Here is a 15,367-nt window from a genome sequence, read left to right on the forward strand (position 1 = left end):
CATGAAATTAGTTCAATGAACAACCAAAAGAATCAGTAACTCTCAAACATTGGACCCATAACCCAAATGTAAGACAGATTTGTAATATCTCAGCATTGCATCAAAATTGTATACTTTACTTCCCAATCCCACAAAGGTTACATACCATAAAATTTCCAAGTGGTATTTAAGTTAAATAAATCCAGTTATTTAGAGTTTCAAAACTAAATTGTTTTATCTCAAAAATTCCTAAAAACTATTTTGGTATAACACCTTTCATGTTAAAACTAAATTAAGATTTTGCCTAATATAAATGTACAAATCTCATCCTAATGACTATAACTAGTTAAAGTAAAACTATACAAGCTTTTTAATTTTTTTCAAGAAAACTGGTTACTTGTTTATTGTGTTACAATAGCAATGAAAAGTCCCCATCTACCACCCTTTATCACTGTAAAGATTAAACTGCAGTTGGAATCAGTATGTTCATCATTTACCCCCAAAAATGCCATATCAGAGTCCATCAGAGTCTGTCTACTCCATTTCTTTAACAAGCAATGAAGAACTTCATGCTCGTGTGCAATACGGAATCGTAGCTTTTTTTATTTGTACAGAAAAAAATGGACAAAACTTCCCTCCCCATCAAGGTTGTTAGAAGAAATTAGGTAATGAAAAGGAGAAATGCAAATCCTAAAGTCAACCAGTGCTTTTCCCATAACTCCAAATAAAAAACAACAATGAAAGTGCTCTAAGGTTTGGACATCTCTCTATAGTACAGAGGTGCAAGGAAGCGATAGATTTCTCTCATCACATTTACAAGTTTAATGTTCTAAAAAAAAAAAGTCTTTCCTCCAGGGAAACTCAGGTGATCAGTTACTGAATATAATCACACAACTCCATTTCAACTAGTCTGAATTCAATGTGCTTAGTCTAGAACCATCCTTGAGAAGAATTAATCTTATGATACATTTTAGTAGATAAATATATGAAGACTAATCAAAAATTCTCTTTAAGAATAAAGTATCTTAGCCCTTTGTATATCAAATCAGAACCTGAAAGGGAAAAGAATGTACATTATTTTCACATATACAAACTATGTGCTAAAGTAAAAAAAATTAAATGTCCTTTAATTCAAGCCCAAGCTCTGTCCGTGACACTGCCGGCAGGTTATACACTAGGAGAAAGGTCCTTCACGCTGAGGGTCACTCCTGCTTGTCTCCAGCAAGGCCGTGTTTTCACCAGCATCCTCTTTAAAATTGGCCTCGCAAGGCGGCGCGGAGTCACTGGTGGTGGGCAGTGCTGAGCTGCCTGCGTCACTTCTGTCACCATCTGGTAAAGTAAGACTCAGATCTGCAGTTGAAACGCCCCCAGGGGGAGATTCTGGGGCGGGCGTCTCCTGCACGTCCTCAAGCTCTCCCCAATATCCCAGGGCTTTGATGACATCAAGTTTACACATTGGACACGTTCGGTGATCCAAAAGCCATGGGTCAATGCATATTTTATGAAAAATATGCTTGCATGCCAGGATTCTGATAACATCCTTTCCTTTAAAATTTTCAATACACACTGCACAACATTCAGCATCAACATCAATTCCCTTTTCTCCATGCTTTACAGTATGAAGAGGAAGCTGCCCGATAAGTTTGTTTCTTTTCTATGGCTCTGACTTCCAAACTGTGAGCCAGTGTATAGGAAGTGCTGTATATAGTAAAATATTAGCCAAGCTAGTGAGATAATCATCATGGTGATGAAGGTGATGGCCACAAACACCACGGACTGACCGCTGATGAACTCCTCTAAGTGCCGTGTGCCGAGCCCTATGGTCACTGTGACCGGAATGTCTTTCTGCACCAGATCCACGATTTCTCTTTCTTTGGGGTAGCTAACCATAATGACTACTATATTTCCTGTTCCCGCGTGGGACAAGGGCGCAGTGAGGTTCCCGTGGCGCTCCTCGTTGTACAGGACCACGGCCAAGGTGTTCCGCCGCGCCGCCGCCAACACCTTGTCCTTGAAGGTGCAGCCCCCGCGCGCCACCAGCGCCACCCAGGGCGCGGCACCCCGGCCGCGGGGCACGAGGAAGCGCGTGCAGGACGCGCAGCCCTCGGGGTCGCGGTCGTCGTCAGGCGGGACGCCCAGCAGGCCCCGCGCGCCCTCCTTGGGCGAGCTCTCGCCGAAGCGGCCGCTCTCCGAGGCGCTCCACACAGCTCTGGCTGGCCTATGGGTCCACGTACTCGGTGCTCAACATGACTGAATACCACTTGAGCGCCCGGCCTCGGTCCCTGGGCGCGCACAGGGCCAGCGCTAGCAGCGCTAGCAGCGCAAGCGCGCCGCGGGCCCCTCCGCGGGCCTCGGGCCGCCGCCACGCCATGGCCCCCGCCGCCGGGCTGACCGGGAGAGGGCCGGGCGGGAGCCGGAAGGCGCTGGCGTGCGAGGCCGCCGAAAAGCGCGGAGAAGTCGACGCCAGCTGCAGAGCCCGGGAAGACCCAGTCCCGGTGGCCTATACAAGCTCTTGATCTTGTGAGAAAAGGTTTTGACTAGATTAACAGTGTTTATACTGGGATTATAAAAACATTTTAAATCCAAATAAAAATGCACTCCAAATATCAGTTTTCATGATCAGGTGCCCACCATGACAGCATAATCTGTTATTCAAACCAGTAACAACTGATTGAGAGGGTCTGTGGTCAAATCAGAAAATGTTTTGCTAGGAAAACATGCCAGCTGGCTAATATCTGAAGGAAGTTCAAAATGTTCAATGCTTTAGTTCTCTGATGGACATAAGAAGGGTTGTATTTCACAAGAATAAAATGAGAAAAATGGAGAGTTACGTTTTATCAGAGCACTTGTACTTTTTACATTTTACCAAAGTTACTTTTATAATTATTCAAAATTTTAAATAAACTTTACATTTTTAACTAACTGGAATTCTTGTTATGGAAAGAGAAAAGATAACAGATTTACTTAAGAGCATTAATTGGCTGTGTGACCTTGAGTAAGATACTGAAATCCCTGAGTCACCTTCCTTGGTTATAAAGTAAGACTGTACAGATTAAATAACACCTGATAAATGTTAGGTAATAAAAACTGTCAGTTTCCTTTCTCTTTTCTTATTCAAAGTAAAATAATTATTTGTTTGTTGGGGGAAGGGTGGTAGATAAATGTAATACAATTTAAAAAACAGTTTCTTCTTATTTGTTATGTCACTGTTGGATCATTTTCAAATCTGACAGTCAGCCCCAGGTGCTGTGATTGTTTCCTATGAAGCTATAAAATTAATAGCTTTGTTTCATCCAAAGGACCATTTGTAATGTTCTTAAGGCTACTTAAGGTGAATAATAGCCTTAATAACATAATGGCCAGACAAATTAAAACTATGACGCCAATTACGAAGAAAAGAAAGGCTAAAATTTTATTTGCAATGTAGTAATGAAGTTATACATATTTGCCATATAATGAAATTAATAATCCTCAGTGAATCTATAATAGGTTAAATCTTAAGTGGTATTAAAACTGCTAGAGAGGTGTTATATTATTTAAGCTAAAATATCCCCCCACCTAAGAAAATATTCCAAGACCCTAAAACTCAAAAGTTATTTTCTTTCTCCCCACTAAAGCAGTTAAGAAAACAAGCACACCAATAAACAGACTAACAACTCTACCAGGTATTCAAAGGTTTCATTGTAGTCAAATGTTGTTGTAAGGATTATTACTTTAGGGACCTATGTTCTCAAACTAAAGAGAATTAAAAAACTAAACAGAGCTCAAAGCACAGGGTGGAAAATATAGGTGAAGGATATATACAACCAACTCCACCTTTTTATTACTATCTGCTACTTATGAATGCACCTGCAGGCAAGTGTATGTTGTTTCACATTGCCAAGTGACTTGAAGTCTGAGCACAGATGGGGATGCCTGAGCTGACTCTGTACATGAAGAGTTAAAGTAAAACTGACCCACGACCCACCATATCCACTGCACATGTGCATGCATATAAACATGAACTTTGAAAAGTTTAGTTGCAATTCATCTTTCCTCTTCTTTCCCACCCAGAGTTTGAATTTTCACAGTGAATTAAGTGAATTAACAAGTAGAAAATTAACAAGTAGAAAGAGATACTGAGCGAATGCTACATAGACAAATCCTGAAGAAAAAGTGACTTGTACTGAATATTTCAATATGTCAAAATTTTTACAATGAGAACTCAATTTTCTTCAGGGTACATTTCACTTAGCTTGTGGATATATTTTTTTAATTATTCATAAACAAACAAAGTAGGTGATTTGAACATGGTCTGTCTGATTCCAGAACAATAGTCCTCAATCACTATTCAATAATGACTCTTAATAATTTCACTTTCTCTCTCTCCTTATTTTCTAGTGCATGGTCACCAAGGTTTAACCTTCAGCTGGCCCATTCCATTATACAATATCCTCATAATATATTATTTACCTTAGTACCATTTCTTCAGATTACTAAAGAAGGACAGATTTTTTAAAAAAATGCTCAGGCAGTAAAATTGGCAAGACTTGAAAATGAATTACAAAGGGGAGCAAAGGAAAGAGACCCTATGATGATCCTTAGGTATCTAGCTTCAGTGACTGAGTGTGGAAGGTAAGGTAGGTAAGTTGAGGAAGCAAACAATGTGATCTACTTTTACAAATTTATGTGGAGACAGTAATCAAGGTAAAATGTCCAGTGAGTACTTGACCATACCAGAGTAAGACTCAGTAGAGAGGTCTAGCATATGAATACTGGTGAAACAGGAAGTATATCCAGTGAAAGTGGGTAAATGGAGCACACAGGAAGATATCAACAAAGTGTATAACAAGAGAGTATCTAAAATATATGTACAACTCTTTCAAAGAGTGAGAAAGAGACAAAAATAAGTCGACAGTAAAATAAGCATAGGAAATGAATAAACAGTTTAAGAAAAGGATACCTAGGGCTTCCCTGGTGGCGCAGTGGTTGAGAGTCCACCTGCCGATGCAGGGGACACAGGTTCGTGCCCCGGCCCGGGAAGATCCCACGTGCCGTGGAGCGGCTAGGCCCATGAGCCATGGCCACTGAGCCTGCACGTCCGGGGCCTGTGCTCCGCAACGGGGGAGGCCACAGCAGTGAGAGGCACGCGTACCGCAAAAAAAAAAAAAAAAAAGAAAAGGATACCTAAATGGTTAGATAAGAATTTTAAAAGGTGCTAAATGCTTTAGCTAGCAGAAAAATCAAAATGAAATATCACTTTTTTTCTTTTCTAATGAAGTTTGATAACACCTAATATGGAAAGAAATAAGAAAATGGTACTCTCCTACACTGTTGACATAAATGTCAATTCTAACAGCCAAGTTGAAGAGCAATATGGAAGTATCAAGGCAAATTAAAGATGTATCTACTATATGACCCACTGAGTATGGGGCTTAGATTACCTCTTGCTCAGTGCACAGACATCTCATTTCAGTGCAAAACTGTAATACCAAACAACTTCAAACAACCCAAAAGTCCATCTACGCATAAAATGTATCGGTCACACAAAGGATGACTGTTAAAATGAATAAATCGTATCAAATTTTCTGTCTATCAGTACCTGATGAAGTCCTGAAAACAATGTTGGATGACAAAAACAAGACGCAGAAAAATGTATACCATTTGTTATAATTTTAAAACAGACACTTTAACAGTGCAATTTGTACAACTAGATATACAGAGAAGCACCTCCTGGTATAAAATACCTAAAATTACAGGAGAAAATAGGAAAACTTTTATTAATCATGACTGAATTGTCCATAAGAGAAGGGAAATTACAAAAGGTCAAAAGCAATGAAAAAGTGCCAATATAGAAGGGTAAGCAAATGGCAGGCTCTGTGTTTCCCTGGTGTCTACCACTCCCTGGCATTTAAGAACCTGATTTTTATGAACTCTGAGCACAAAGTTTAGGAGACAAAGCTGACCATAAGAAGGCAGGAAGCTGGATCAGAGACATTCCTTGCCCACCTGCCATATAAAGCCAAAAGCCCCTGAAGGTCAACACTCTTACTGTGTCCACTAGAACAAAATCTGCCCAGCAGAAGGTGATGGTAGAGATACTTGCTGGTGAAGAGATTTCTAAAGCAGTCTCAGCATTGTGCTTACCTCTCTGGGTAATCTTCACTTAGATTTTTGCCTAATACTTAGTTTCTGCTGAGATAGGGGAAACCAGTCATCTACCTTGGCAGAAAATTGGGGGTTTACTCCCTGGACAGGGTAAAATAGTCTCTGGACTGAAGAATTCAGTTGAGGAAGAGAACCCAAATGAAAATCATAGGAATCACATGACATTTTATATTCTAAATTTTGACACAATTTTCAGGCACCCATCACATAGAGCTCAACTTTACACCCTTCATGCAGGAGGAAAGAAGACTCTTTTCCGAGGAAACTGTTCCAAAAGGGATATCCTAAAGATATCAACATCAAAGCTTCTCCAACCAAATGGCCCAGTAAGATCAGGTTGACAAGCCCTAACCCTGCACAAAGAGCTTCCAATAAACATTTTAGTGCTCCACTTAAATATAGGTGGATGGCCAAGGATCACCATGAAGGAAGTCTCTAATCAGAAGAAAGGAAGTCCTTCCCAAATAAAACTAACAAAAACAAGGAACTTGGAGGAAACACATTATGCAAGAAGATGAAAACCTCAACAAAATATTATTAATAGTCTCAAAGGAGAAAATATTAGACCCAGGAATCAAGAACAGTATGACATTATAAAAAGAGAACAAAAAAGGGCTCTTAGAAATAAAGAGGACATTAACAGAAAATCTAATAATTATCTCACCATTAAGCTGAAAAACTATTAAATGTTGAATCTTTGACGATTGGTTGAAAGAAAAGTAAAACAAGGTGAATGGATAAATAAATTGATACATCCATATAATAGAATATCATGCACTGCTAAAAAGAAATGAGCTATCACACCATGAAAAGACACAGAGGAACCTTAAATGCACATTACTAAATGAAAGAAGTCAATCTGAAAAGGCTACATACTATGTTCCAACTATGTGACACTCTGAAAAAGGCAGAACTATGGTGACAGTAAAAAGACCAGTGGTTTCCAGGGACTGAGGAGAGGGAAAGATGAATAGTAGAGCAGAGGGTTTTTAGGGCAGTGAAGCTATTCCATACATACTATAATGGTGGACATATATCATTATACATTTGTCAAAACCCACAGAATGTACAACACCAAGAGTGTTTAGGGGGGCTTCCCTGGTGGCGCAGTGGTTGAGAGTCTGCCTGCCGATGCAGGGGACATGGATTCTTGCCCCGGTCTGGGAGGATCCCACATGCCACAGAGCGGCTGGGCCCGTGAGCCATGGCCACTGAGCCTGCGCATCCGGAGCCTGTGCTCGGCAATGGGAGAGGCCACAACAGTGAGAGGCCCGCGTACCATGGGAAAAAAAAAGTGTTTAGGGGTAAAGATTCAGGATGTCTGCTACTTACTATCATATGGTTCATACAGAATAATAATAATATGCATGTATATATATATTTTTGTGTGTAATACATACATGTGATATTTATACATACATATGAAATATTAAAAGAATAACGAAGCAAATGTAGCAAAATGCTAATAATTAATGAATCTAAGTGAAGGGCATACAGGAGTTCAGTGTACTATTCTTGTCACTTTTCTAGAAGTTTAACATTTTTTTCAAAATAAAAAGTCAAAAAAGTGCTACTTCCATTCTTTTTTAACATACCTATGTAAAATTTATTTTTAACAATATTGTGATTAAAAACAAGGAACAGACAAATTGGACATGTAACCACGACTGTCCCCCTCTTCCCCCTTCAGCTACACGGGCCCTTTTGCATTTTCTCAAATTCTATCTGCAGTCTTGAGCCAATGTGCAGTCTTCAGCCATGGGGCCTCTGCATATGCAGTTTCTCCATCCTCATCTTGGCCCCCACTCCCTTGCCTAATTAACCCCTTTCCCTCCTTTAGGGCTCAGCTTTATCTCTCTGACCAGGTCAACTCCCTGGTCGAATAGCATCATAAACTTTTTTTAAAAATTAATTTATTTTATTCATGTTTTTGGCTGCGTTGGGTCTTCGTTGCTGCGCGCGGGCTTTCCCTAGTTGAGGCAAGCAGGGGCTACTCTTCATGGCAGTGCGCAGGCTTTTCATTGCAGTGGCTTCTCTTGTTGCAGAGCATGGGCTCTAGGCACGTGGGCTTCAGTAGTTGCAGCACGTGGGCTCAGTCATTGTGGCTCACAGGCTCTAGAGCACAGGCTCAGTAATTATGGCACATGGGCTTAGTTGCTCCGTGGTATGTGGGATCTTCCCAGACCAGGGCTCGATCCCGTGTCCCCTGCATTGGCAGGCGGATTCTTAACCACTGAGCCACCAGGGAAGCCCCAAACCTCTTCTTCTGATAGCTTTAATTTCACACTTATTTACTCTCTACTTAATGTCTGTCTCACCTATTAGGCAATAAGCTTCACAAAGGCAAGAGACGTGTCAAGTTTTGGTCACCATTCTAACCCAACACTTATCACAGTGCCTGGCACATAGTAGAAGCTGAAAAAAAGAAATCTGGGGCTTCCCTGGTGGTGCAGTGGTTAAGAATCTGCCTGCCAACACAGGGGACACGGGTTCGAGCCCTGGTCCGGGAAGATCCCACATGTCACAGAGCAACTAAGCCCATGCGCCGCAACTACTGAGCATGTGCTCTAGAGCCCGTGAGCCGCAACTACTGAGCCCACATGCCACAACTACTGAAGACCATGCGCCTAGAGCCCGTGCTCCACAACAAGAGAAGCCACTGCGATGAGAAGCCCGTGCACTGCAACAAAGAGTAGCCCCTGCTTGCCACAGCTAGAGAAAGCCTGTGCACAGCAACAAAGAACAAAGGCAGCCAAAAATAAAATAAATTAAATAAATAAATTTATTAAAAAAAAAGAAATCTGGGGCAAGGAGGAAGAAAGGGAAGAAATTAACATGTATATAGACAGCTAAACAGTTGTACTGGCCTCCTTGCTATTCCTTGAACATGCGAGGCATTTTCTACCTCAGGGCCCTTGCACCTGCTGTTCCCTTTGCTTGGTAGTCCCTTGCCACAAAAATTTCCACAACTCTTCCTTCTTCCCCTCTTTCAAATCTTTGTTCAGATGGCATCATCTTGATGAGGCCTTCCTTGACTACCCTATTCAAATTACAAGAACTCTCCCACCCCAAACTCTAAACACTCCTTAGTAGCATCTCTATTTTATTTTCCTCTGCAGCACTTATTATGACCTAAAATGCTAAATATCTTATTTATTAGAGAATTATCTGTCTCTCCTCACTAGAAGATAAATCCCATAAGAGCAGGTATTTCTGTCAGTGGTATATTCCTAGAATATATATATTCTTAGAATAACGTTATTCTAAGAACTTAATAAATGTGTGGAAAGAATAACTGACTACCTAAGATAGAATTTTGTCAAAATTTTTCTATGTTCAAAATTTATCTTAATATACATTGTTTTAAATATGCAAAACAGCAAACTATCCACACTTAGGAAAAACTATCTCTTGTTTTAAGATTATAGAATTCCTAATGTTCAGGTGTTAAATTATTCTTCCTTTTTCAAAATGATGGTTCTAGTCACTATTTTTTCTCAATGCCTTTACGTGCTAACATGAGAAATGTTCAAATCTGTCAATATCCAATTTGGGGGGGGAATTTTATTGGTAAATGAAATCTACAAGTCTGGGAACTAGTGACTTATAGGATTAAAATAATTCATCAGGGACTTCCCTGACAGTCCAGTAGTTAAGACTCCACGCTTCCAATGCAGGGGGCACGGCTTCGATCCCTAGTTGGGAAACTAAGATCCCACATGCGGCGTGGCACAGCCAAAAAAAAAAAAAAAAAAATTCATCAGAATGCCATTTCACTATCTAGCCCAACAGACCCATTGAAACCATTCCACCCTTCAAAAATCTTCTTTTCTAGTCAAGAGAGTCTCCTTACCATTTTCAAAACATCATGATTTTAATCCCCCTGGATGCTTCCTCTGAACTGACTTTTCCCTTCCTTCATCGCTTCTTTAAATTCTTCCCATCTAAAGACTTCCCTCCTTTAAGTATATTATGTAAAATCCAAGAAGGCTTTCCTTACCACTCCAGCCTACATTCATCCTTCTCTCATCTGAATGCCTCTAGCCCCTTAGGTAGAGCTTATTCCAAACACTGGTTTGGCCCAAGCCGACTGTGTAAGAATCACTTCAGATTAAAAAAAGATTAAAAGGTTAAAAAAAAAGACAATTTCCAGGGTCTCAGTGCAGATTAGGAAAATCAGTGTCCAAGACTGGGGTACAGAAGCCAGTATTTTTTAAAAGCCCTCCCAAATGATTCTGCTTCACAGCCTGGATTAGGAATAATTAATCTATACCACAGAGCCTGAAATTAGTCATAAAATACTTGGATTAAATAAACATTATTTATGTGTCTTTTCTAGAACTTTTCAGAGAAGAAGTTTTATCAAATAAAAATAATTTTTAACCATAATAATCATAATAGTTGTATGTTTACCTTAAGATTTTAAATTAAACATCAAATGTGCATGTCCCATGTCAAATTATACATATAAAAGCCTTAATTTTGAAACAAATCATTTCAAATCCAATTGTAACATTTTGACAAATATATGCAGAGGCATTTGTGAATACAGTATATTGATATCATAGGAGAGCATATACTGCAAAGAAATTAACGTAATTAAGTTTATTCAAATGGGCAGCAAACAAAATTCACTTAAAAAAAAAAAGTTAACCTTGGGCTTTCCTGGTGGCACAGTGGTTGAGAGTCTGCCTGCCAATGCAGGGGACAGGGGTTCGGGCCCCGGTCTGGGAAGATCCCACATGCCGCGGAGTGGCTGGGGCCGTGAGCCATGGCCGCTGAGCCTGCGCGTCCGGAGCCTGTGCTCCGCAACGGGAGAGGCCACAACAGTGAGAGGCCCGCGTACTGCAAAAAAAAAAAAAAAAAAAAAAAAAAAAAAAGAAGTTAACCTAAATACAGTCTACTAACCTGTTTGTTGTTCTCTGCAATGGAAAGCTGCAATGCCAAGAGCATGGAGTCTGCACCACATACAGTAGTTCTCTCAGAGTTACAAAAAGTGTGCCAATTCCTTCTGAACTCTTTAATCATATCCAAGACAGACTTCTGATTAAGTACAGCCATCCTCTTAAAGTAAGACAGAAGGCAATGTTAAAAAAGCCTTATTTTAATTGGAAATTGATATTTAACATGTATAAGGAAGCAGAGTTACAGAAAAATAGTGAACAAGAGGTCATTTCATATTTATAAGATTGCTTTTAAGTAAATTTAGGAAAACAGAATAATACAATTTCTGCCCAATCGTATTTTCCTCTCCTCTAGTTTTCTTAAGCCAAATCTTTGAAAATAACAAAATCCAACCTTCAATCTGAAAATTCATACAAAACAGATAAATGCAAATTCTGCAAACATAATTATAGACACAAACATAGCTAATTAAATTTGTATTTTTAAAAATACTTATTTTGAGATAGATGGTAACATCTACGGTAGAACGCAAAACAAAAAATTTCCTCCCATCCCTATATTGTCCCAAAAGGGATGGTCTATTTTCCACCCCTTTGAATCTGGGTCAGCCTTGTGACTCGATTTGACCAATAAAATGTGCCAAGAATGACATCATGGGAGTTCTGAGCCTAGATCTAGTTCCAAAAGGCCCATGCAGAAAAGTGTTAATATAGCAGGCCTGACTTCTACCCTTTGAAAAGCCTGCTTACAGGGTTGGCATCTGGGAACTAAGATTTCAGGACGATTTCCTGTGAGAATGGTTCACTGTGCCTAAACTAATTGTATAAATAATATAGCTTATGCTGAACATATGCTTTTCTTTTGAGTCTGGAATTTGGGAACATAGAGGATACCTACATGTTCAGACCCCAGTAGAATCCCTGGGCACTGAATCTCTAAAGAGCTTCCCTGACAGATAACATTTCATGTGTTGTTGTAACTTGTTGCTGGTAGAATTAAGTATATCCTGTGCGACTCCACTAAGAGAAGACTTTTAGAGGCTTGTGCCTGATCTCCCCTGGACTTCACCCCATGTATCATACCTTCTCCCTTTGTTGATTTTGCTTGGCATCTATCTGTTGTAATATATTATAGCATGAGTACAACTATATGCTGAGTCCTCTGAGTCCTCTTAGCAAATTATTCAACCTGAGGTGACCTTGGGGACCTCCTGACACAGGCCTTGCAGTTTTAGCTCTTCCTCTCTTGCTACTCTCAGAATGACATATGAAGAAGTGCCAGTTAGCCTGCTGGAAAGGCCATATGGAGGAGAGCCAAGGCACTCCAGCTGACAACCAATACCAACTCAAAAACATGTGAGTGAGGCTATCTTAGATTATCTAGACCCAATCAACCTGCCAGATGAAATACAGCACCACAAGTGATCCTAGGCAAGACCGGGAGAACCACATAACTAAGTCCAGCCCAAATCGCTGATCCACAAAATCATAAACATTTAAAATCATTGTTGTTTTAAAGCCACTAAATTTCACAGTGCTTTGTTACCCAGCAATAGATAACCAATACAGTAATAGCTAATATTTAGAAGCTTTCTTGGTGCCAGATACTTTTCAAAAGCTTAATATTTATTACCTTATTCAATCTTCACAGGAGTCCTATGAAGGTCTATTATTATCCTCATTTTACTCTGAAGAAAGCAATACGCTATGCCACTCAGCTAGCAAATGGGGAAACAGACCTAAATCCAAGATGCCCAAGTCCAAAAGCTGTGCTCTTAAATCACGATATTACATAACTTCTCATGATAGACAAAGGCCTTTCAAAATAATTGGATGTAGTTCCAATGTTTTATATACTCAAGACTATATGAGGCAGCCAATTCCTTTCTCTGAGTGTACAGAAATGCCTCTAAACCTTTTTTTCCCTACTTCCTTTTACGTACCCCAGTCTCCAACACAATCACATGCCATTATCTTATTTGGGGTATTTTACTGTACACATTCCCATTTACTTACTCCTCTGTTATCTTTTTCTTCTTTTTTTACGTGGCATAAACAGAATCCAGGATGTTTACCAGGTATCTTGGGTTTGTATGATCAAAAAAATGGGCATGTGCCATTTACAAAATAATACTTTATAAATATAATCAGTGATGCAATTTAAACATACAGGTAGAAGACTATAAATTAAAATATCTATAAAACTATATATCCTAGTAAATAATAAAATTCTCTTCAAAATATCCCCTTCATCTCTTAAAAGAAAAAAAAACATAAAGTGAAGAAATAAAGCTTCAGTGATATTACTAGTTTGCCTAAAATCAATCTTCAGTAGTAAATTATTTACTGGTATTATTTGAAGGTACTATAAGTTCGGATTGCTAATAATGAAGACTAATCTGGAATTAGACAGTTCTGAATTCTGACTCCACCACCTACAAGCTTGTGAGACCTTCTCCAAGTTATGTCACCTCTCCCTGTCTCAGCTTCCTTGTACTGTACTGAAGATGAAAATAATAATACTCTTATCTCACAGGGTTTTGTGAAAAGTAAATGACATAAATACAAAGTAAGCTTTTACAACTATGCCTAGCACATGTAAAAGTGAATCTCATCAAAGGGTCAGCATACTTTTGGAAAGGTTCAAATAGTAAACTTTTGAGGCGTTCAGGCCATCGGGTCTCTTACAACTACTCAACTTGACCTTGCAGTGTGAAACTAGCCACAGACAATACATAAGCAAATGAGTATAGCGGGCTTCAGCAAAACTTTACAGAAACTGAAATTTGAATATCATAATAATTTTCACATGTCACAAAATATTATTCTCCTCTTGATTGTTTTTTCCAACCATCCAAACATGTAAAAGCCATTCTTAGCTCAGGAACTGTCTGCACAAAAACAGGTAGTGCCACTAGTTTGCCAAGCTTGGTCTAGCCTTAACTCTTCCAGTAGCTAGCTGGCTGTGTGAGCCCAGACAATAAGCCTTACACCTGACTGCCTAGGTAGAGATATAATACATTCCACAAATCAATGAGACAACGAATACGCAAGCATTCTGAATGTCAGGCTGAACTATACAAAAAGCTCTGATGAGTCTAAATTTCTTCACCTGTAAAACGGGGAAGATTATCTCCTACCTCATAAAATTAGGAGACGTTAGTGAGGCAAGTAAATAATCCACCTAGTGCCGGGCACTTAGTAGATGCTCAATTAAAAAAGGGGGGGGGGCGTCGTTGCTGTTCATTGTCAGAATGCAGGTCCTAACAGTTCCTTGGGAGGATATAAAAGGGAGAGGGCGAAAGCAGCGGAATTGGAGTCTACGTACGTTTTAGGATTGGAACTCTGGTTTCCTGCCTAACTACTGAATCTAAGTAGGGCTCTGTGAGCCTTATTCTTCCAGTCAGCAGATGATCCCTCAGGACCTTTCAGCTCCATCACTGGAACCTACGAACTCTGTTCAACACCCACAGACCAAACCAGGCCCCAGTGCAAAGACACTGCACAAATAATACCGTAGACGGTCACATGGCGCTCTGCTGTTACCGAAAAACCCCTCACAAGCCGCGCTTGAATCACCACTTAAAGTGTGACAGGCGGGCGAGGAGGAGGCGACACTCACCTGACTCGGAGGAGAACCGGGAGGTGCAGACTCGCCTGAAGAAAGCGCCAGCCCGGCTGCAACGAGTGACCGCGGGTTTACATTTTAAATCTCGCGGGAGGGTCGGGGAGCCAATCGCAGCTCCCGCCCTCTGACCCGGAAGCAGAACCGGCGCGCAGAAGTCCCTGGCGAAGACTAGCTCCCCTTTAGCTACTTCCAGGCGCCTTCAGGTGTGTATCGCGCGTGAGCCCAAGGGGCAGCCTCTCTGTGCTCTCGGCCGCCCCACGCCTCTACTCTATCTCTGGAAGTTCCTCCTCTCCCCGGGTCGTTCCCCACCCCTCTTCCCTCCGACCTCGGGCTCCGGGAGGTGGTAGCGGGGTCTCGCGGGACTTGGCTGGCGTCGGGGCTCTGCCGGAACTTCTCTTGTTCCCTCCCTCCTCTGTCTTAGCAGTTTTAGAAGAGCAAGTCCAGCCCGCCTTATACAGTGAGGCCCTGAGACTGTAATTAGACTGGGCACTACTTTAATGAGCAATGAGAGACCGAGTTTCCGGATCTGGAATCTTTTGCACTTCCCACACCGATATCTTACCTGTTGGTCACCCTTAACAATTTTCAGTCCCCTTAAGGTTACTAGTTTACAGATTCCCGAGGTGCAACTCATCTCATATGATTCTCAGTAAATACTCATCAGGTGTTTGATGTGTTTGTTATGGAGCCCATATGTTTTCAGGACAAC

At 40.6% G+C, this 15,367-nt stretch overlaps 2 protein-coding genes and 1 pseudogene across 7 annotated transcripts in view; 1 reads left to right on the forward strand and 2 right to left on the reverse strand.

Annotated features, from left to right (window-relative positions):
- Positions 1 to 14,746, reverse strand: part of PARPBP (PARP1 binding protein) — a 79,061-nt gene extending 64,315 nt beyond the window's left edge. For 3 of the 6 annotated variants that reach the window (XM_060112109.1, XM_060112106.1, XM_060112112.1), the window contains exons 1-2: positions 14,653 to 14,746; positions 11,035 to 11,190 (exon numbers count right to left, since the gene is read on the reverse strand). In XM_060112109.1, coding sequence (XP_059968092.1) covers positions 11,035 to 11,187 — 153 coding nt within the window. In that variant the 5' untranslated portion in view covers positions 11,188 to 11,190; positions 14,653 to 14,746. Of the gene's footprint in view, positions 1 to 10,780; positions 10,929 to 11,034; positions 11,191 to 14,652 lie in introns of those variants that run through there. The other 3 variants (XM_060112110.1, XM_060112108.1, XM_060112111.1) reach the window with 3 other exon arrangements.
- LOC132499347 (E3 ubiquitin-protein ligase RNF149-like) lies at positions 1,154 to 2,350 on the reverse strand (annotated as a pseudogene).
- A 36-nt stretch (positions 14,747 to 14,782) lies between the features above and the next one.
- NUP37 (nucleoporin 37) overlaps positions 14,783 to 15,367 on the forward strand; it is a 40,787-nt gene continuing 40,202 nt past the window's right edge. The window contains exon 1 of the mRNA XM_060112113.1: positions 14,783 to 14,861. The gene's annotated coding sequence lies outside the window, so the exon portion shown is untranslated. The remainder of the gene's footprint in view (positions 14,862 to 15,367) is intronic.

The sequence above is a fragment of the Mesoplodon densirostris genome, chromosome 11 (assembly GCF_025265405.1).
Source record: "Mesoplodon densirostris isolate mMesDen1 chromosome 11, mMesDen1 primary haplotype, whole genome shotgun sequence".
Classification (NCBI taxonomy): Eukaryota; Metazoa; Chordata; class Mammalia; order Artiodactyla; family Ziphiidae; genus Mesoplodon; species Mesoplodon densirostris.